This window comes from Coenobita brevimanus, chromosome 5 (genome assembly GCF_032717465.1).
Source record: "Coenobita brevimanus isolate Jiangsu-jjx chromosome 5, ASM3271746v2, whole genome shotgun sequence".
In the NCBI taxonomy this organism is placed as follows: Eukaryota; Metazoa; Arthropoda; class Malacostraca; order Decapoda; family Coenobitidae; genus Coenobita; species Coenobita brevimanus.
Genome location: NC_136958.1, coordinates 140,472 through 163,225, shown reverse-complemented (window position 1 = coordinate 163,225; position 22,754 = coordinate 140,472). Strand labels below are relative to the sequence as shown.

The 22,754-nt window shown below is 40.8% G+C and overlaps 1 protein-coding gene across 1 annotated transcript; it reads right to left on the bottom strand.

Annotated features, from left to right (window-relative positions):
* Nucleotides 1-367: 367 nt before the first annotated feature.
* On the bottom strand, nucleotides 368-18,878 carry LOC145397479 (uncharacterized). Its single transcript, XM_080270533.1, has 7 exons — nucleotides 18,825-18,878; nucleotides 18,295-18,458; nucleotides 15,154-15,348; nucleotides 12,062-12,130; nucleotides 7,565-7,667; nucleotides 6,181-6,288; nucleotides 368-905 (listed from the first exon to the last, which is right to left on the bottom strand). The coding sequence occupies exons 1-7, from the start codon at nucleotides 18,876-18,878 to the stop codon at nucleotides 687-689; spliced, it is 912 nt and encodes a 303-aa protein (XP_080126659.1). The 3' UTR covers nucleotides 368-686.
* Between the last annotated feature and the right edge of the window lie 3,876 nt (nucleotides 18,879-22,754).

The window sequence follows — 22,754 nt, the reverse complement described above, 5'->3', positions numbered from 1 at the left end:
TGAGTTTTGCTGCTTGGGGAGATAATTAGTATAGGAAGCAGGGTTGAAGTTAACTTAATTACAAGAGTCAGAAGTGATTATGCCAGAAGTTTTCATATGGCTGATGGAAATTCCATACAAATAAAGGAAAACACTATCTCAACCCTTTCAGTGCACTGGGTCAAATTAAAGCTAGAAAGTTTCAGTCAGACATGGGAGAGCCCATGTAGCTGAATGGTTAACAAAGCATTACGTTTGGGTCACTCTAGTGTATTACAAGCTACTGAACTTCAAATTCTTTGACAATAGTACAAACTTTTTTTTTTTTTTTTTTTTTTTTTTTTTTTTTTTTTTTATTGTATTGCCAGATTTAACACAGCTGAGAAATGGCTAGTTTTGGCACTTGGTGTAGTTCCAGTCCATAGAATACATCAGCTGTAGCATGGCCAACCCCAATATGGGGATTTCTCAAGAGGAAACATGGTGCAAATTTAAAAAAAATTAGATTAGGAGTGGCTTCTTGTCATTAAAGGGTTACAGTCACCACTAACCCTCTTATGAATGAAATCTCATTTAATATATTTTTGCTACTGACAGACAGTTGTATTTAGTTCAGGAGTGGTGCTTGTTTCCCTAAAGGTTGGGTGAAAATTACAAATTTCAGATTAAACTTATGCTAAACTACAGTTCAATGCACAAATGTGTTGCTACTGGATCAGCAGTCCACCATAGACAACAGCCTGAATCACCTTAATCCCACGCTGCCCTCCATGTTGTAGCACTTCACTCTCCTCTTCTTCCCCGTCCTCATCCTCTTCCTCTATACTCTCCCCTTCTTCCTCTGAACTATGCTGTGTTGCTGCTGCAGCTGCTGTCTGTTGCTCAGGCAGGATATTGAGGGTGCAAGAGTTAGTAGGGGTGTAGTCCTGGGGAAGTGTCACAACATATGTCAGTGAACATACATTCGGTTGATGATTTGTTCAAATACTACCTGGTAAATAAGGTACCATCACAATCAAAAGTTTGCCAAAACTTCCCCAATGGCTGTGTCAGTAGAGGGTGTAACATGAAATATTTGTGGTAGCAATGTGAAACACAACTAAAGATGTCAAGAAGGAAGGATATGCTCTGGCACTTTTGGAGGGATGGGAAATATCGAAAGCAGGACACAATGCTGGGAGAGAACTGTTAGTGAACTTTTGCTCATGGCAGTACTGTACAGTACAGTCTAGTTGTCTAAACTGTGGCAATATGGTTCTGGACCACTGCCGTGCTTTAGAAATTCCTCGATTTATAAGTAATATATCTTATGGGAAAAATTACTTATGGTTCAGGGCTCTCGGCCAAGTTGCCACACATCACCCTGTCTACACCCAATTTGTAACCAGCGAACACTACCACACACTCAAATAATTATTCAATGCATGTATTACTGAGAATAAAGGATATTAAACATTAAATAAACAATATTAAAGGGTCTTACCTGACTGTAACCGACAATAATGCTTAAGTGGAAGGGGTGCGGGTAGTGGTTCCAAGGCTAGAGGCAAACTAGGGCCTCTCAACATGAAGTGAGTGTGGTGGTGCAGGAATAAATAATGGACTGAATGGAGGGAAGTAGTGTGTGCACTTGCCACTAGGGAAGGGTTATGATTGGCTTGTCATTGTTTGCGACTGAAAGTACGATAAATTACTTTAGTAAATATTCTAGTGCTGTAAATGAAAACTTTACCCATTTTACCCTAACTTGGCCCATAATTTTGCCCTTTTGCTGCTTATTTCACATCCCTAGCATAGCACTTCCTCATGACTAATGCAGTATTACTATAATCTCTTGGTACAACTCAGCAGTCATGATGGGGAAGGGGCAATATCAGGTCAGGTTGAAGTAAAAAGGGTAGGAAACTCATTTATTGTACACTGTACCCATATAGATGACTCTACACTGTTTACACTGCCATTCTTCATAATGGAAAATACTTGGCAATGTTGAGAGATGTGAGATGCGAATGCGATAGTCTGAACAGAATGAAAGACACGGCTAGACCGAGGCTGATCATGTGTTATACAGTGTGTTCACAGAGTCTGGTCCCACCCAGTCCAATCAAACATATCCCCAAAATAGCCCAACTCATCATTTATTCCTGCCAGCAGTTCCCCAACATAGCCCAGTTGGGTAGAAGACATTGCAGCCTTGGCAGCTGTGTTGTGAGTCACCCCACCTGTTGCCAGTGGTTTGGATGCACTCAATTTATTGACTCAAGTCTGGTATTGCCAAAAAACAGCTCGGTGGGCTGAGAGGCATTTGATAAATCCAAAATCCATTGTATCAGGGTTCAGTGAAGTGTGGGTCTTGAGCACTCAAAACTTCAAGCATTACAGCAGCAGAGTTACAAAGCCATCCTGATATCACAGGAAATATATCACATTACATTACTCAACATCATCTCAAAAGAGAAAGAGAGAGAGAGATGAAATGGCTTGTTGCCAAGATGCCAGGAAAAAATGCGCAAGGCTGATCATGAATTTGCGTACAAATGTCACCCTTGGACATGTCATATGGTGTGACGAAAGCTCATTCCACAGTGCTAAAGTGAGTGATGCTAGGGTAAGGTGTCCATGAATAGTCAGCAGGTACAATCATCAGAACAATGGGAAAACTATGAATAACCCATATCATGTTATGATCTGTGGCTCTTTTAGTAGTGTTACAGTAAGACCTCACTATAACACACTAATTGGGGCCCAAACCATTCTGAAATATGCAAAATTCTGATAAAAACGACATCTGGACTTCCCCCTGCTAAACCAGACTTTTTCCGATATATCAGACATTAGTCCGGATCGCACTGAACATTTTTTAAACTGTTCTAACTACCACTGTGGTACTGTACTGTGTTATAACTTCACTACATTAACCAAATGGTATAATATACATAATAATACTGTACTGTACAGTGATAAACATGTCCTTTATTTACTTTATTGTGGTGAACATTGCTGAAGTGGTCAGGCAGCCCGGACTGCTTCCTGGCTTTATCGGACTTTTTCTGATATATAAGAATTTAGTCCGGTAGCTCCTCGAGTCTGATAAAAGCAAATTCCGGTCTGTTGAAGTCCATTATATCGAGGTTTTACTGTATAAGGAGAGGTAGCTTGTATTTCTCCCAAAAAATGTTACAATGAACAGTGATTGGTATCTGCAGGTGTTTGAACAGCATTTTGCATGCAGTTATAACATTCATGGCTGTAACATCTATGTGCAGGATGATGCAGCGTGTCACTGGTACAAAAAAGTGCTCAAGTGTTTAAGTGATAACAATATCCATGATATGTACTGGCCGGCCAGAGAAGAAACGAGTTGATTTAATGCTTGGTCATTCATGAAACAAAACCTTAATTCTCAGGATTTTTTATCTGTGCCCCACCAGAAAAAAACATTAGGATGATGTGGATGCAAGACTAAAGTGTGGAATACTTTCAGAGTCTGTCTGATTCCATGCTAAATGGTCATACACAATTAAGTATGAACCATCAGTTATTAACTAGTGGATAGGAATACCTTAACGTTTCTTTCATCATAAAAAAATTGTCGCAAAAAGTAGAGTATTGCAATACTTTTTGCGATGAGTGTATCACCAATGAATTCAGATACTTAAGCTTACCCCGACAGCCCCCCTGAAAAAAATGCACCATGATCCCCCAATTCGGGAACCACTGATATAGATCAGAGGTGCCATGTGTTTGTGTTGGCCACAGTTGTCAGTGGTGTTCATTTTATGATTTCAGAAATTGATATTTTATGTCCATCTTATAAGTTAACCCTTCCCCAAGTCTGGCCAGCCAAAATTTTGCTTCAGAGGTCAACTGTTATGCTGCCATATACAGTATTAGGTGTATGACTTACAATACAAAAAATATGTAAGTTTTTTTTTTTTTTATGCAAGGAAGAAAGAACCAAGGGCCATGAGCCCATAATACTGTTCCTTCCAAGAGAAAAAAGTACAAGAGAGAGCCAAATTCAAGATCTGATCATTTCGAGATGCATGGACACACTTTGTTTGACAGGCTGGAGATCATAGCTAGCAGGAAATACAGACAGACGGAGACAGTTCCAGAGTTGACCTGTTGCATAAATGAAGGACTGGGAGTAACAGTTAACTCTTGCATTAGAGAGTTGGACAGAAAAAGGATGAGAGTTTGCTGCTAGACGGGTGCTACGTGCCCGTCGTAGAATCGGAGAGATGCAAGTAGACAGTTCAGAGGAGCAATGACCATTGAAGTAACGATAGAAAAGAGATAAAGATGCAACAGTGCGGCGAAGAGACAGAGGTTGAAGGGAGCCAGTAAGAGGAGGAGAGTTACTGAGATGAAAAGCCTTTGACTCCACCCTGTTGAGAAGAGCTGTATGTGGGGAGCCTCCCCACACATGAGAGTTGTGCTCTACACAGGGGCAGATAAAACTCCTGTATAAAGTCATCAACTGTGCAGGGGTAAAGAAGGCACGGAGTCGGCCTAGCACACCTAATCTCTTGCAAGCAGATTTTACAAGAGATGTAATATGATCTTTCCAAGACAAGTCCCGAGTGAATGAAACCCCAAGCATGTTCAAGGATGATGCAGGATTAAGCTGAATATTATTAAACATTACAGTAGTGGGTACTCTTGTGGAAGATTTTGTCAGGTTGATAGGTGTAAGAACTGAGTCTTTGATGCATTAAAAACAACAAGATTATTTTTACGCTAGTCAGAGATACGAGCCAAGTCAGACATTAGGTGTGCCATAGCCTCATCCCTTGTTTGTTGAAGTAACTGCTGAGATGGACGTTGTGGGAACCGAATGGAAAGGTGAAGGGTGGAGTCATCAGCATACGAGTAGATAGGGTTAGATGTACAGTATAGCTTAGAAGGTCATTGATGACTCAGAGGAAGAGAGTTGGTGATAGGACAGAGCCCCGAGGAACACCATTGTTGATAGATCTAGGAGAAGAACGATGGCTGTCTACAACAGCGGCTATGGAACGACCAGAAGGGAAACTATGGATGAAGGCACAGATAGAAGGATAGAAACCGTAAGAGGGCAGTTTGGAAATTAAAGATTTATGCCAGACTCAATCAAAAGCCTTTGAGATGTCAAGTGCAATGGCAAAGCTTTCACCAAAGTCCCAAAAGGAGGATGACCAGGAGTCTGAAAGGTAGGTGAGAAGATCGCCAGTGGAGCGTCCCTGACGGAACCCATACTGACGATCAGAAAGAAGTTTGTGATAGGAAAGATGCTTTAAAGTTTTTCTGTTAAGAACTGACTCGAAAACTTTTGAGATATAGGATGCTAAAGCAGTTGGACGATAGTTAGAGGGTTGGGAATGGTCACCTTTCTTTGGGACTGGGTGAGTGAGAGCAAACTTCCAACAAGAAGGAAAGGTTTTAGGTGATAGACAAAGGCGAAAGAGTTTACCTAGGCAGGGTGTAAGCACAGAAGCACAGTTCTTGAGAACAACAGGAGGGACTCCATCGGGCCCATATGCCTTTATGTTGTTGTTGTTGAATAACCCCAGTCTATCTAGCCAAGCAGACCCATCACCCAGAGAAAAGCAACAGTCCATACAGGGTTGTCCCATGCAATGAACTGATGTTCTCTTGCAGTAGATAGCACTTCACCATAACAAGGTGTGAAGAAGAGTGTGGAAGTTTGGTTCCCAGATGGATGCTGCATTTGCATCTTTCCACCCAGTTCTCAGGTTAGCGGGCTCCACATTATCCCGAAATTTGGTTATGTGGTTATCACTCAGTTTGTTAAATAGTTTTCTGGGTTACAGGAAATTACTATATTAGGCTTGTCACTCAGCGTACAGACACCTGAAGTAGAAAGGTGAGAAATTAAAAGAGACAGGAAGGATGGGAGAAACAGGAAGAGAGGAGGGCAGACACAGAAAAAGAATGACAAAGGGAAGGAAGAAGTAGGAAGAGAGGAGGGCAGACACAGAAAAAGAATGACAAAGGGAAGGAAGAAGTAGGCAGCACTACATCGAGTGATCGGATGATGGCTGGCACCACCTACCACCAGTATTTATGTTGTGAGCTGAATTACATTATGACTGATTTTATCACACACAAAAAAAAAAAAAAAAAAAAAAAAATCAATACACTTAACTTTATCAGCACAACAGAAGTCAATACAATGACTGGGACACAGCCACCTACCATAGTACACCAGTGATGCTTTTTTGGGAGAGGCATTGGCTGTGCCAAATCGAGGTTCATCAACCAGAGGACAGCAAAGACACAGTCATCCATAAGCTGTATATTCACCTGCAACATAAACATCATTAACATTGCATATGGTATGGTGATCACTGCAGCAACTTTTATGTGTATAGAAATGTGGGAGAGGGAGAGAGAAAGAGAGTTGTGTAATTCACCGGGTCGGTCAGGATCACTTGATGGTCGTGATCGTCAGCTTTTACCCTCCCGGAAGGGAGCTGAGAGCTCATATAGTCCGATCTAAGGGCAAGGCTGTGACCTTCACACATGCACACACCCGTCCCCTTGCTCAAGGGGGACAGTAACCACCCACTTCATCAGTGAAACTTTTCGCAACCTAAGCGAGGCGCGAACTCCCGTCCACCAGTTGGCAAGCGAGAAAGTTACCACTGCACCAGCGAGCGGTGTGAATTGGAATGTATGTGTGCTCTTTCTCTATTAGAGAAATTCCCTGATGCATGCAGGAATATCAAATGTGCCCCTTCTTACTGTGTGCATATGTAGTTAATTAGCCTCATTGCCCTCATGCAGTCTATACTGTAAATGCTTGGTGGTCTAGTGAGTTAAGACACTGTGGCCCATGAGGGTCTAATTTCAAGGGGTGGTTGGGATTTATTGCTCATGTAACGTGATTGGTCATTCTCATATTTAATTGTCGGGCCCTGAGCTCCTATGTTCGTTGGATGATGATGATGAATGGATGGAAATATGGGCAGTTGCATTAATGAATATTTCATGATGTAAACTAGTAATTATTACAAAGAATTCTGGATATTGGGCAATAATGACACATCATCATCATAACTACTACTCATAAGTAAATGGGATGAGTATGATCCACATAAATGAGCAAATAAAATAAGAGAACTATCAACAGGCTGCACTGTGAAATGGACTACATATCCATTCACTCTTACAGTGCAAGCCTTTGAAATTCTTGACTGTCCCTCACAAACAAACAATCCACACACAATACCCAGAAGTGACTTACCCTGGTCATCTGCCATACCCTTAAGTACAACCCTTGTTCCAAGAAGTACCTGAAAAATTTCGGTCACAGTGGACAAGACATTGGAAATTAATATCCAGTAACATTTCATGTATGAGTATGTATGTTGTCTTTATCACTACAGCATAAAGAAATTTGTACAACATATGGAAAACAGTACCATAATTTTTCAAACAGCAAGAATGCTCACTGCAACATCAATGATCATCTGCTTTCAGATAATTTTTGGAGTGAGTGTATTTTCATATGGCGGCCTAGCCTAAAACCCCTGCACCAGAAACAGGTAAAGTGGGATTGGCTGTTACTGTTACTCACCCTAAAGGGCTGGTCAAAAGGAATGACAGGGAACTCGTCCTGAGCTAAGACAACACGCTCAATATACTGCAGCTCCCGATCTCTGTTGCCGAATACTGCTCGCCTGATGTCATCGCAACCATGGTAAGATAAACTCAAATTAAGTGTACATCACAAGACAGCTGGCCATTTTTCAATTTGGTAAATCAAACATTATGTATTGCAATATCCACAACAATAAAGTATCTTGTAGTTTGGTAAATAAAGGATATAAACTTGGTTCACTTGATGTATTAAGTGCTAGGGGAGAAGGAAAGACTTAGAAGAAAGTTATATAGTATTTCCATTTACCTTTTTATTTTTTTTAATGGACTTGCTCATGCATGCACATGTAAGCTTTTTTTTGACCTGTTGATAACAACTAACAATGATAATGGGTACCATACAGCTCCACCAATGCTGAAATGTCACTAACAGGGACCTTTTTTTAAGTCGATGTGTGCTTTTACTGTCAATAAACCCGACTGTATCTAAAGCCAAGGGTTTTCACTTCCACTTCTCCTCCTAGGCCACCTGCCACTTAAGGTTAACAATTCCAACATACACAGGAGAAATGGTTGATGTTAGCCATAAGAGATATTTGTATTGTAATCTCAGCCCAGACTTTGTGTAAATGTAGTTGAGTCCTCCACTTGGGAGGGTTGCTAAAGTAAACTACCAGGTTTTTGGCTCTACACCCTTCTCAGTGTCATACTTCCTATGGATGATGGTAATTATCCACCTCCTACTTATTTACAATTCCTACTTATTTATACAGTAATACTAATCAATATTTTCAAAACTTCTGTTTTCAACACAAGTTTATAGTGAATCAAAAAACTTTCAGTGAAGAATACAAGTTAATCAATCTGCAATTCAACCTTTGCCAAGCTGCATACCCCTCATATGAGGCTCAGTGATGGTATACACATGCCATGCTGCAAGCCTCACATGAATTACAAAGTCCTGAAACAGGGATGTGTCATGTCTCCATGGTTGTTCAATCTGTATATGGATGGGGTTATAAAAGAAATACAAGGTAGGGCAGTGGATGTTGGAGTGGCCCTAATGAGAGAGGGCAGTGTTTGGAAACTCCCTGTGCTGTTGTTTGCAGATGATACTGTGTTGTTGAGTGAAGACGAAGGGAAGCTGCAAGGCTTGGTGGATGAGTTTGGGAGAGTGTGCAAGAAATGGAATCTAAAGGTGAATATAAGGAAGAGTAAAGTTATGGTCTTCGAGAGAACTGAAGCCAGTGAATGTAGAGTGAGGTTGGATGATGAGGAAATGGAAAATGTGAGGACGTTTAAGTACTTGGGTAGTGTGATGAGTAAGGATGGAAGTTTGGAGGGTGAAGTGCTTGAAAGGGTATAACAAGGAAGAAATGTTGCTGGTTCCTTGAAAGTAGTGATAAGAAACAGGGAAGTGAGCATGGAAGTGAAAAAGTTACCGCATGACAATATTGTGAGGAAGGTGAGAAGTGTTCATATTGGGGGTGGGGTTATGAGGGGTAGACCGAGAAAGACATGGGACGAGGTCATTAAGTGTGACCTCAGGGTTAAGGGACTGAACAGGGAGGCTGCAATAGATCGTGTAGCATGGAGAGCTGCCATTAGGTGACCAAGGCTGATGCATGCAAGCATGTTGGAGCCTTTAAAAACGAAACAAACTCTTAACTTATGGAAGTGAAGCTTGGACGTTATTGGAGGGACACAAGTCAAGAGTTGGGGTAGTGGAAATGAGTTATTTGAGAGGAGCATGTGGAGTCGCATGGAGAGACAGACTGACAAATGAGGATGTGAAGGAGCATTGTGGTGTGGATGTGATAGGAAGTGTTAGGAGAAATGCATTGAGGTGGTTATGCCATGTGGAGAGGATGGTGAGTGAGAGACTGATGAGGAGAGGGTATGTGAGTGAGGTGGAGAGGGAGAGAGGGAGGGGGAGGCCAAGGATGAGATGGAGGGATGGAGTGGAGAGGCATATGAGAGAGGGGTGTGTGAATTGGGAGAAGGGCAGTGAAATGGCGGGGTACAGGGGGACATGGAGGCGATTTGTTTGTGGCCACCCCATATGGGATTAAGGCATCTGGCAATAGACAGATAGGTAGATGAAATAATGACTCGGGGGAGGAAAACAACTTTACAAAGAATGAAACCAGCAGGGGTTAATTATGAAACAGATTTGAGTGTGGTATGTGAAGGAAAGCATTGAGAAGCTGGAAGGAGGGAAAGGATTAACCATGCAGGAAAGCCTCTTGAGTATGTGGAAGAGTTTTGTTTTTTGGGGGGCATGGTGTGCTGGAGGTGGGGCTAGAGTTAGCTTGGTAGCAAGGTTAAGGAGTGGTTGGAAGACGTTTAGGGAGTTATTGCCCTTTCTAAAGGAGAGCATAACAAGCAAGCAGGAAAGATTAGAATAATCTTGCTGGAGAGACAATTGTGGAGGAGTTTTGTTTTTTGAAGGACATAATGTGCTGAAGGGCGTGATCACTTATACTAGCATTACTTCCATCCTCCACGTTCAACAATTCCTTAAAGTGTTCTCTCCATCTGCTCACTTTTTCTCCCTTCTCCACTAGTAATCTACCATTTTTATCTTTCACTCCCCTGCTAACTTCACTTCCACCCTGTCTTATTCTTTTCACCTCTTTCCAGAACATTTTCTTACAGTCCCTCCACTTTACACTCAAATTCCTTCCAAATCGCTCATCCACTCTCTTCTTACTCTCTCTTACTAATCTTTTCACCTCTCTCTTTCTTTCTACATATAACTCTCTCTTCCGCCTCTCAACTTCTTCCACGCCCCTATTTCTCATCCATTCATTGTATGCTTTCTTCTTTTATGCCACAGCCTGTCTCACCTCCTAGGGTTGCTGACATAATTCATTTTTCCCCATAAGCTCTGTTATTTGTCCAACACATTTTTGGTCCAACACAGGACCCATGCATGACAATATTACCATGTTGGACGTGAGGGTACTGTGTGTATATATATATATATATACAGTACCCTCACGTCCAACACGCGTTAGTCCAGCACGATTCGGGTCCAGCACGGAGAGCAATTAATTAGTATTATTTAATACGATTTAATTACTGCAACACGAGTGTGTTAGCATAACACGCACAGAGCTCCGAGAAGTGGGCGAAATCCGCAGAGTTCACTCTAGCACGATCACCCCCGGTCCACCACGCCCATACTGGACATTCCCATGATGATGATAGCCAGTGAAAACTTCTGATCAAGTAGCCTTCCCCGCCCGCTATCGTGACGTGGTCGTGATGACGCCCAATTAAAAACGCTTCTGGTGTCACGTGATGTTTTGTTTACATTTCTCCCGCCACAGAGCCACTTAGTCGCATAATTGCATTGGAAGGTGCTTTTTTCTTGCTGCATTTTCTGCCCTTGTTACTGCATTTTACCCTGCTCACGATGCCTAGGAAGCCTTCTGAGAACCCCAAGAAGCGTCGGCACCTCCCTCAGGCCACCAAGCTAGAAAGCATTGAGAGGAAGAAGAAAGGGGAGAGGAAAGTTGACATTGCCAAGGCCTACGATATGAATGAAGCCAACGTGATCATAATAAAAAACTTAAGACAAGATCCTGGCAGCCGAAGGCTATCACACGGCACTTCATACCAGGTTTGCTGAGGATACGATGGTAAATCGGAACGGTAACGTGGTAAAATTGCCGACGATACCACGGGCATTTGGAATTCATCTGGATGGATTCCTGCCGACATACGACGGGGAAAACAGTGTGACCAAAACCCAGGCGACTCGACAGAGAATGTATCGTACTACAGCATTGAACATTTAGCCTGACACTGAATACATATTAATATTTTAGAATAAATATCAATCGTTTTGAAACCCTTCTCATCGGCGTGCGTACCAGTTTATAAACAAAGTTGCTTCTCCTTATTCTCTACCGAGTCAGCGACAGCGATCACTTTCCACAGTCACGAGACGGGGCTCTGGCAACAGTGTGAGAAGCATGCACTTTGCCGAGGATTAATGGACGAAGATAGTGATTCTGAATGTGATTTCGAAGGATTTATGAGGGAGGTTGAGGAGGAGCAATAGCTATTACCCGCTAGTGACGCCAGTAGCCATCCTCCGGGGACCCAGTAGGACTAACTACAGCCTTGGATACCACCTTCCATTCCCAGCAAGCCCACCAACACTATCCTAAAAGGTTTGTTATCATTCATAGCACAGTACCATTTATTATAATTACAATAGTACCAATATATGCATACATATATGGTAGGTATTTAGGGTGACTTTTACGAGGGTTGCTGACATAATTCATTTTTCCCCATAAGCTCTGTTGTTAGTCCAACACGTTTTTGGTCCAACACGTGACCCATGCATGACAATATTACCGTGCTGGACGCGAGGGTACTGTACTTGTTTCAACCATGTTGGTGAGAAGGAAAGATGGAGAGCAAGACAGAGGAAAAGTATGAACAAAATGTAACTTACTTTTCATTAAAGTCAAAACTGAGGAAGAAGATTTGTTGTTTGTTGTCCTTAAGCAACTCGATCTGAAAGCTGAAACAGACATATATTATTTAAATTTGAATATTATTCAAAGCAGCATCTACAAGTCAAAGCATGATGTGTGAAAAATACTATATACTGTAATATATAAATCTGGTCTAAAATACAATTACATGAGGTGCTAATACATAATAGAAGAGTTTGTTGCCATTATTGTGGCTCCAAGCTTATCTGAAATGTAAACCCAGTGAAATGACAACAAATGCTTTTCTCATGGAGTCCTCCATCCTCCCTTTGGGGGACAGGGAGAGCTGAGGAATGTTTGTATAACTGGGTAGCAGAGCTGCCTGTTTATATTGGTGCCAGTGCATGAAGGCATCCCTTTCCAGCACCAATAATAATGTTTAAGCCTGGATTATTGTAGGTTGCTGTTTGTTGTTTGCATGTAAAATTACTGTTGACTGAAAAAATACTACCAGTACATATGTACATAAATAGTCATAAATCATGTACTGTTGGTAGCCAGTACCTAACTTCACATCTCCATGTTCATTACCTTGATCCAATCGTAACCCCTCACTCCACTGGAAGAAGTACAATACCAGTAAAGTTCATCATGAGCAACACAGAATTAATCTTTGTCTGTAATCTGTTGACCAAGTTTTTTCTTATTAACCAACTGACAACAGGGTGAAATCATATCACTGGTGTTAGGAAATGTTGTGGAGGCAAAAAGTATCTTGCATATCCTTCACCATAATTGCTTGAAGTATAACTGCGACACTGGTATTACTGCCTGAAGAAGGAAATTAGTATAATAAAAAAATAATCATCAACATCATCATCATCTGGACCTCCTTTCCCACCTTAGGGCAGGGTGAAGAGTAGCAGTGTCCAGACAGCCCAAATTTGCCCAATCCAATAGGCCATGCTTCCATTCGCTCAAAATTCAAGCCCTGGAATCCTGGCTTTATCTGATACGCCAAAAACATTCACCACGTTTTGTAGCTTCACATAAACTTATCTGACAGAGTCAGTCTGGATGCTCTCACGTTAAAAAGGGGTCCCAAATGCCTGATCATGTGCTTCTCCTCACAATATTCATCCAGCCAGCTCGATCTCTTGTCAGTCTCCTAGCCTCACTGACGTTCAAACCTCTCTTCCTCACACACACATCCACTGTATCCCTCCACCTTCTCCTTGGCCTACCTTGCCGCCTCCCTTCTTTAGATTTGCTTAGATATATCTTTTTCACCACTCTATTGTTATCCATTCTCTCCACATGACCATACCGTCTCAGTACACTCGCTTCGATTCTGGTGTCCACAGACTTCCTCACTGCACATCTTTCATGAATCACATTATTCTGTATCCTATCGACTTTTGGTACTCCATATACAATCCTCAGAAAAAAAAAAAAAAAAAGACTGACTGAAAGTTGTTTTAACAGTAATGCTGAAAAGGATGACCCAAGCCACATTTTTCACAAATGTGTACTGAATATCTTGTTTAATCCAACCTACACAACCCCAAGCATTTCTCAATAGCCATTTCTATTGCTCATGCTTTTACTTTTTATGCTCAAGACATTCAAATCTTTCACACATACATTAATGAGTGTAACAGAACACCTTGGTCAAAGTACATTTAATGAAGTGGTTAAGTGAAACCAAGACGATTAGTCACCATCATCTCGTATGTAACCAGCAGGTGGAGAAATTCTGAGAGAAATGGGTCTTCAGTTTCTGCACGGACACTGATCCCTTTACAAGATGATGTCTTTTTTGTATTATCTATTCTTAAAAACAATTCATTCATCCATTCATTCGCCATCCAATCCTACATTGCCCCATGAGGAGCATAGGAGCCCAGGGCTAGGCAGTTTGGTCCTGATGTGTAAGATGAGAGTGACCAGCCACACTCATCCCTGAGTGGCATTACATGAGCAATAAACCCCAACCATCCCTTGGATATAAACCTTCACCAGCTCAATCCAATTAGAGTGCCATAATTACCCACCAAACCACCAGGCACCAAAATTTGTTTATAAGGTTACCACCCAGTGAAGTAAATGGTTTCCTGGTGTACAGGAAATCATTTGGCTTGTAACTCAATGTAGAGTCACTCACAGGCAGAAGGAAGAGAACAGAATGAAGGAAAGACAAAAGAGGGAGAGTAAAGTCATCTGTAGGCAAAAAGACAAGAAAAGAATGAAGGAAAGAAAGACAGAAGAGGATGGAAGGAAAGAAGGATGGAGGAGAGACAAGGCAGACACCCGAGAGCAACAGCACTACATCGAGTGAGTGGATGGTTAAAAACAATCAACAATTTAATTAAGCTCAGGAAATATGTCTGATAGTTAAAGGTTACAAACAATAACCTTTGATCACTTCAGTATGATGTTTTGGTGTTTTATGCTTGATATAGTACTTGTACAAGTGCTCAAAAGCAGAATGTTTGGTTTCAAAAGCTTTATGGGATGTGGAATATTTTGGAATGTTAAATCATGAAAATAACTACAAGAGAATCATGGACTAAACAGTCTAGAGTATTGAGAACAGTAAACAAACTGAAATGCCTTGCATTAGTTATTTATCATTTGCTCTTATACATTTCAACAAAAGAACTTTCTCTTCCTATATGCATTGATTGTCTGGGGACAAGCGATATCAACATCCCTCTATAACGTGATAAAAACATTTTGGGAAGTGGAGGTTTTTTAGAAATTGAATGTTTGGGTTTGGAAGTCTATGAATTTGTACTGTACCAATGGACAAATGTTTTCAAAATTGGGTCTTCTCTTGAGGTGAAGAGGCTTATTAAAAAAAAAAAACTACAATTCTACTTAACCAACCTTATCCAGTTTCCACCTCCCCTCAGCTTCATTTCTGTCCATTTCCTACCCTGTTCACTTTTAATTTACAGACTTGTCCTACCCCTCTACTTCATCCTGCTTCTTTCCTTTGCCTGCTTACCTTATTCAAATGACTTGTACCATTTTCTCTCTTTTTAACCTTACTGCTTCTATTACACATTAAAATATTAATTTAATATTCAATATTATTTCAACTTACTTTTCCTGGCTGTGAAGCTTCATTGTGATCTCTATGTGGACTGATGGAAAGCAGGGTGGACAATCAATAGGTATTGGGACATGGAAGGGAAGTGATCGTGTCTCATCCACATCTTCCTCAACCAAATGTGGCAAGGCAGCTTTCTGGGCAGCAACTGCATTCGCATACAAGTGCCAGATTAGAGGTATGGCCATTCTGCAAAGAAAAGTGTGCCTTATTACATGCAGCTCAATCCTTACATCTCAGGTGAATGATTTACCTTCTTCCCTCCTATTCAGTGAGTGATGTGAAACACTGTATGGTGGCCCTGTTTAACTGGGTGGAGAGACACAAATGCAATGTCCATCCAAGAACCAAACCTCCACACTCTTCCCCACACCTTTTTCAGTCTTTTATGTCCCTTATTGGTGTGATTTGGGTCTTAAATAGGTGCTATGCATGTCCAGAGGGAATTGTATAGGTGTTTTTCTGAGTTAGGGTCCATAAGTACAAGTCCAGAAGGCTGGGGTCCAATATCCGGACGGGATCACTATCCGGACATGCTGTTGGCTCTATTACATCGGATATTGGAGGGACTACTTATATATATATATACTGTATATACACTCAATCCTCGTAAATCGCGTGTTTATAAATCACGGATTTGAATATCACGGCTAAGTGGCTGTCAGACTGCCGGCACCCTTAAATCGCTGTTAAGTCACGAAAATCACGGATCTAGGCACCGAAGTGGGCCTTTTCTGAGGAGAATCGTAAACCGCGGCATTTGAGAATCGCGACCCAACAACCAATCACCACCCGTCCCTGGTGGCAAGTGTGCTTACTAATGCCGCAGAGTTAATGAGAGACTTCAGGAACTCATCACCCACTATTTTGCCCGGGTAAGGGCAGAAGCTAAGCCTGAACCACAGCCTGGCTCTTCACACACTGAGGACATGGATGACGTAGCATCTGTCATCTCTGAGGCAGACTTTGAGGGGTTCCTGAGGGAGGCACAGGAGGTGGAGAAGGGAGAACAGCATCAGGGAGCACCCCCACCTCATGATGAGAGGTTCTATGTTCTTCCCAGCACCACCCCACTCCATTCACTTAAGCAATTTCATCATAGGATTAAGGTGAGATCCCTTAACATTGCTTATTTCTATTAAATACATGCACCGAATATTCCTAAATTTGTATGTGTGTGTTTGATGGTGCCTAGATAGGTGTAGGTAGGGTGCTGTGGGGGTGGGTTGGCCAAAGTCCAGACCGAAATTAATTTTTCACATAAGAGTTATTATTTATATGCCGCGGAATTTGTAAATCACGGCAGTGGTCCAGACCCAAATTGCCGCGATTTACGAGGATTAAGTGTATATATATATATATATTTCCATAATGGTTTATTCACTTTATTTCATTCATCCATTCATTCATCATCTAATCCTCTGTTGCCCCAAGAAGAGCGTAGGAGCCCCGGGCTAGGGAATTGGTCCTGAAGTTTAAGATGAGAGTGACCAGCCTCACTCATCCCTGGGTGGCATTATGTGAGCAATAAACCCCAACCACCCCTTGGACGTAAACCAGCACAGGCTCAATCCGATTGGAGCGCCTTAATTACTCACTAAACTAAATAATCCAAAATGGTAAACTTAAGTATTGTAAGTGACTAAAGTACTGAAAGGGTACAAACTCAGGGTAATTTACATACTCAGCTCTACAGAACCTTGGAAATGAAACAAAGAATTCAGTTGTTTACTTGAAGTTTTCACTACAAAACACAGGAAAAACAAGAGAAAACACTTCTTCATTTGCTGATTTCTGACCGTAAACTAACCGACTCTGCACAGAAATACCATTTATATACCCTTGTAAAACATTCTAGAAATTTCCACTACATTCTGCAAACATCTGTTTTTTTCAATAGCCTTCCATATATTCCATATATTCTCTTGAGTAGCAAAACATTCTAGGATCTTTGTGAAACTTCTTAATTTGTTCATTCTTATATATTGTAGAACTTATTAACTCTTTTTCTGTTATTTTTCTACCTCTAAATATTCTTAACAGGATTTAATTAATTTAATGAGTTGTATTTTTAGTATTATTTTCATTCAAATATTTCATTCTTTCCAAATGGGGGGGTTAACCCCCCCCCCATGTGCAAGGCCTTGTACTCAGTGCAGAGAAACATCACATTCCATGAGACAACAGAAGACATTACAACCCAAACGTTTAAATGGAGATTGTCAGCTTCAGTAGACAATATAACAGACTTAAAGACAACTACCTTTTCCCACACACACAAGACATCATCACAAGGCTCCAAGAACTAAACAGTAAGGTCAACAACAAAATTAGTACAAAGAAAATGGAAGGCCTTTGTTGCAACACTTCATCACTCCAGACACATCTTGACTCTACAAAATACTTGACTGTATCAGTAAATCACAAATAAGCACCTCGAAGACCCATGCCACCATCACCTTCAACAACTAACACATCCCTTCCCACAAGAGCAGGTGAAAATACTTGTGAATCATTATGCAAACATAAGCCACTTAACACCAATGCCTACTGTGTAAATAATCCTCTCAACATAGGCAGTGTTTTCCACTTGATCACAATGCAGCCCTCTTCACTCCAGAACTGACACATAACATTAGTGGTGTTCTAAGTCGGTGGGGTCAGTCTGCCCCAGGTGACAGCCATATAGAGATGCCATGGGACTGAATGGTAAATTTTGCATCCATAATATGCTAAAACATTCAGTATGAAAAAAAATTTCATTAAACAATTCAATAAGCTTAATTTCAGTCATATTAAATTTCCATCATGAATCTGAATTGCATATTTATTCATCTCTGGGAGGAAGGGGTGCCAGGGGACAGGTCCATCTTGGGTGTCAAATACTGGACTGGATGTCTTTTTGCAGTGTTGAAAAATACATGAACTGAACCACTTGCATTTCAGATTGTCGATGGCTGGATCATTGAATGCATGAAGCAAGCAAAGCACAACATGATGGTTTTCCAGGGTATGTACCAAATTCTGTATTGTCGATAGAACAAATCGTCAGTTTTTGAATCGTTGATTATCAGGGTACACCTGCAGTTACTGTGACCATGCAACAGTTATAATGTGACATCAGTATCTACTCACTTGCTAACAAAAAGTAGTTCCTTGAGCTGAACTTCATCAGTCTGAATCACCTTCTTGAGGGCAGAGTAGTTATCAAACCATAGCTCCCGCCTTGAGCTCAGATTTCCAAAGCTCTCACGTAGCACCGATGTCAGCTCACTTAGGCTTCCCTCATCACCACACACCTGATCATCATTAATGTTAGATATATTCAGATATTCAGATTCATGTAATACAGATACAACAATATGTCATACACCTTGATACAGTATGCACATGAATGTTGGGAGTAGGGTTGCATGAGGCACACCCCAAAAGACCTGGGACCAGGTCATAGAGTGTGATCTCAGGGATAAGGGACTGAATAGTTAGAATGCTAGAGATTGACCAGCATGGACAGCTGCCATTAGGTGACCAAGGCTGATCCATGCATGCATTCTGGAGCCTTTGTAAACAATATGAACAATGCAATACGATACACTATAATAGTACAGCAATTCATATTACAATACAGAAAATTCTTTACAGCAGAGGCTTTTGCCAGTGCTTACCTTTGGCAGAAGTGCAGCTGATATAACAAGTACAGTAACAAATATCACCTTCATTTCTTTCTCAAACAGTTACTTGGATCTGGAAATAAATTTAAAAGCTTTGAAAACTGTCAACCTCTTCCCAATCAAAGAGTCATGCCAGGGCAACAACTAATGTCTTGGAGGTTGTAAACAGTTTTGCCCTTCCCACTGAACAGTCACAGGTCAAGAACCCTGAGATAGTCATGATATCTGATGGTCATCATATCTCAAGTGCAGGACGACAAGTATCTAATCTCTCTCCAGGTAGCCAGATCTCAGGATAAATGATAATACTGTAATGAGCAATAAGGAATTATTATGTTTCTTACTGAATAATGTTTATTTACCTCTCATATATGTAATTCACATTAATATGGATTCATAATGTTCCAGAAATCACACCCAAAGTTTGGCAATAAAAAAATATATATATACAGTATAATAACAAAATATGAAAATTCCCCCAAACTCATCATCTTCATTTGCATACTTAGAACTATAATTCTGCCAAAAATAAACATTGTAGCCCAATTAATAACGGAGATACTGTTGCTGGAATTTTGCTGAACTTTGGAGATTTCTGGCATTTTTCATTTTTGGCACTTTGGGCCATTAGGATGCATGACCTACCAAATGTAATATTACAACAGTATAGAATTTATGATAATCACCAATCATGAGTCTTTGTTATTTCATCCATCATCCATTCCCATACTGCCCTTGAGAGAATCCCCTGTTACACTATTTAAAATGACCTATCAATTTATTCGTGTCATGTCTACAATATACAAGCACTATATATGTATATATATATATATATATATATATATATATATATATATATATTTATATATATATACACAGTACCCTCGCGTCCAACATGGTAATATTGTCATGCATGGGTCCCGTGTTGGACCAAAAACGTGTTGGACAAACAACAGAGCTTATGGGGAAAAATGAATTATGTCAGCAACCCTAGGAGGTGAGACAGGCTGTGGCACTAAAGAAGAAAGCAGACAATGAATGGATGAGAAATAGGGGTGTGGAAGAAGTTGAGAGGCGGAAGAGAGAGTTATATGTAGAAAGAAAGAGAGAGGTGAAAAGATTAGTAAGAGAGAGTAAGAAGCGAGTGGATGAGCAATTTGGAAGGAATTTGAGTGTAGTGGAGGGACTGTAAGAAAATGTTCTGGAAAGAGGTGAAAAGAGTAAGACAGGGTGGAAGTGACATTAGCAGGGGAGTGAAAGATAAAAATGGTAGATTACTAGTGGAGAAGGGAGAAAAAGTGAGCAGATGGAGAGAACACTTTAAGGAATTGTTGAACATAGAGGATGGAAGTAATGCGAGTATAAGTGGCTGGGGAATGGCTGGGAGAAGGAGGGAGGTGAGAAGACAGGAAGAAATCAGTAGGACAGAAGTTGTGGAAGCAATGAAGAAAGTTAAATCGGGGAAAGGCCCAGGAATTGATGGAGTGTGTGGTGAAATGCTGAAGCATGGGGGAGAGATAGTAGTAGAATGGATGTGGAAGATGTGCAGATTGGCCTGGGAGGAAGGTAGAGTCCCGGAGGATTGGAAGTCAGGTATAATTATTCCCTTGTACAAAGGAAAAGGGGAAAAAGAAGTGTGTGGTAATCATAGGGGCATTTGTCTTCTTAGTATAATAGGAAAAGTGTATGGTAGGATACTTATAGACAGAGTTAGAGAAAGAACAGAGGAATTAGTTGGAGAAGAACAGGGAGGCTTTAGGAAGGGAAGAGGTTGTGTAGATCAGATATTCATTCTTAGATCTTCAGTGGAAAAGTTTCTAGAGAAGGGAAAGAAGTTGTACGCGGCTTTCATGGATTTGGGGAAAGCATAAATACATAATTTAAAAATCTGCCTGAAACACAAACTATTTACAGACTTCAAAAGAAAATGACAAACATCACTCCATTATTATATTTTATTAACAGAAACTATCAGACAACAATGAAAATAGTTGTTGATAAAATACAGGTACAACACCAATTTTCCAGCACCGGATGGTCTAGTACCTCTTTCAACTGAGAGAAAATTACAAGGGAACACTTAAAATTCCCATGTCCACCAGACTAGTTTACCAGGCAGCCACAGATAGTGTTGAGTGTAGCATGTGATCACTTGGACTGCCTACACTGCATGTCATGATGGTGATCCCAGAACAGTAATTTTTTTATTCTTATTTTACTTACATTTAACACAAGCTAAGGCTTGGAAAGAATGATGCAAGTGTCACTGGTGGTGTCAAGCATAAGCACCAGTCTGCTGCAATAGTCAAACCACCATAACTGTCACTGATTGGTCTGCCAAACTACCATCATGACAAAAATCCATCAATAACCAAATAAAGCAAAAAATGTGAATAAATGTTAATTGGTTCAGGGCCCACAAAACTACACTCAACTTTTTGTATAATATCCCAATAATAACCCCTAAAATGACTGGAAGAACAGGATCAGCAATACTGTACTTCCATTGATTCTGCTGCTCTCGATCATGATACAGATGACCCTTCTCTTTCATATTTCTCCTAACTTTGTGCGCCAGCACTATTATCAATGCACTGTCTGTGAATACAAAATTCTCACAATAAACCATCCCTAACCATCAGTTTCTGTTCTTGAAAATATGATGCTTCTCATCAAATTTCTCGTTGTTTTAATTAAGTTTACTCTTAAATGAAGGTTTGGAAGGAATCTGAGTGTGAAATGGAAGGAGGGTAAGAAATTGTTTTGGAAGGAGGTAAAGTAAGGCAGTGTGAAAGGGGAAATAGTAAGGAAGTGAAAGATGGGAATAATAGATTGTTGGTGGAGAAGAGAGAGAAAATAAGGAGATGGAAGGAGCACTTTGAGGATTTGTTGAACGTAGAGAGTGAAAGTAGTGAGAGTATTAGTGGTTGTGGAATGGCTGGGAGAAGAAGAGATAAGAGGAGGGAGGAAGAGATCAGTAGGGTCGAGGTAGTTGAAGCAATGAAGATCAAAATGGAAAGGCCCCAGGAATTGATGAAGTGTGTGGTGAAATGCTGAAGTATGGGAGTGAGATTGTTGAGGAGTGGACATGGAAGTTGTGTAGATTGGCTTGGGAAGAGGGAAGGGTTCCAGAGGACTGGAAATCAGTTATAACTGTTTGTTTATACAAAGGAAAAGGGGAGAGAGAAGTATGTGGTAACCATAGGGGTATTTGCCTTCTTAGTGTGATTGGAAAAATATATGGTAGAATACTCACTGAGAGGGTTAGGCTTATAACAGAGGAGCTAGTTGGAGAAGAACAAGGGGGATTTAGGAAAGGAAAAGGGTGTGTAGATCAGATATTTGTTCTAAAATGTTTAGTGGAGAAGTATTTAAGAAAGGGAAAGTGTATGCTGCCTTCATGGACTTGGAGAAAGCTTATGACAGAGTAGGTAGGCAAGGTATATGGAAGATATTAAGAATATATGGAGTGGATGGGAAATTGTTGAGTGCTGTGAAGAGTATGTATGAGGGAGCTATGGCTGCAGTGCGAGTGGATGGTGAGCTGAATGAGTTCTTTGATCTAAATATGGGATGTGTGATGTCTCCATGGCTGTTTAATATATACATGGATGGGGTCGTAAAGGAGGTGCAAGATAGGGCAGAGGATGTAGGGATGGCTCTAATGAATGAGGGTGAGGTGTGGAAGATTCCGGTGTTGCTGTTTGCTGATGATGCAGTATTGTTGAGTGAAGGTGAATGGGAGTTGCAAGGTTTGGTGAATGAATTTGGGACAGTGTATAAGAAGAAGAATCTGAAAGTTAATGTACACAAGAGTAAAGTTAATGGTGTTTGAGAGGAATGAAGTCACAGAATGCACGAGACGTTGGATGGTGAGGATATCGTGAGTGTAAGTGCATTCAAGTACTTGGGTAGTGTGATGAG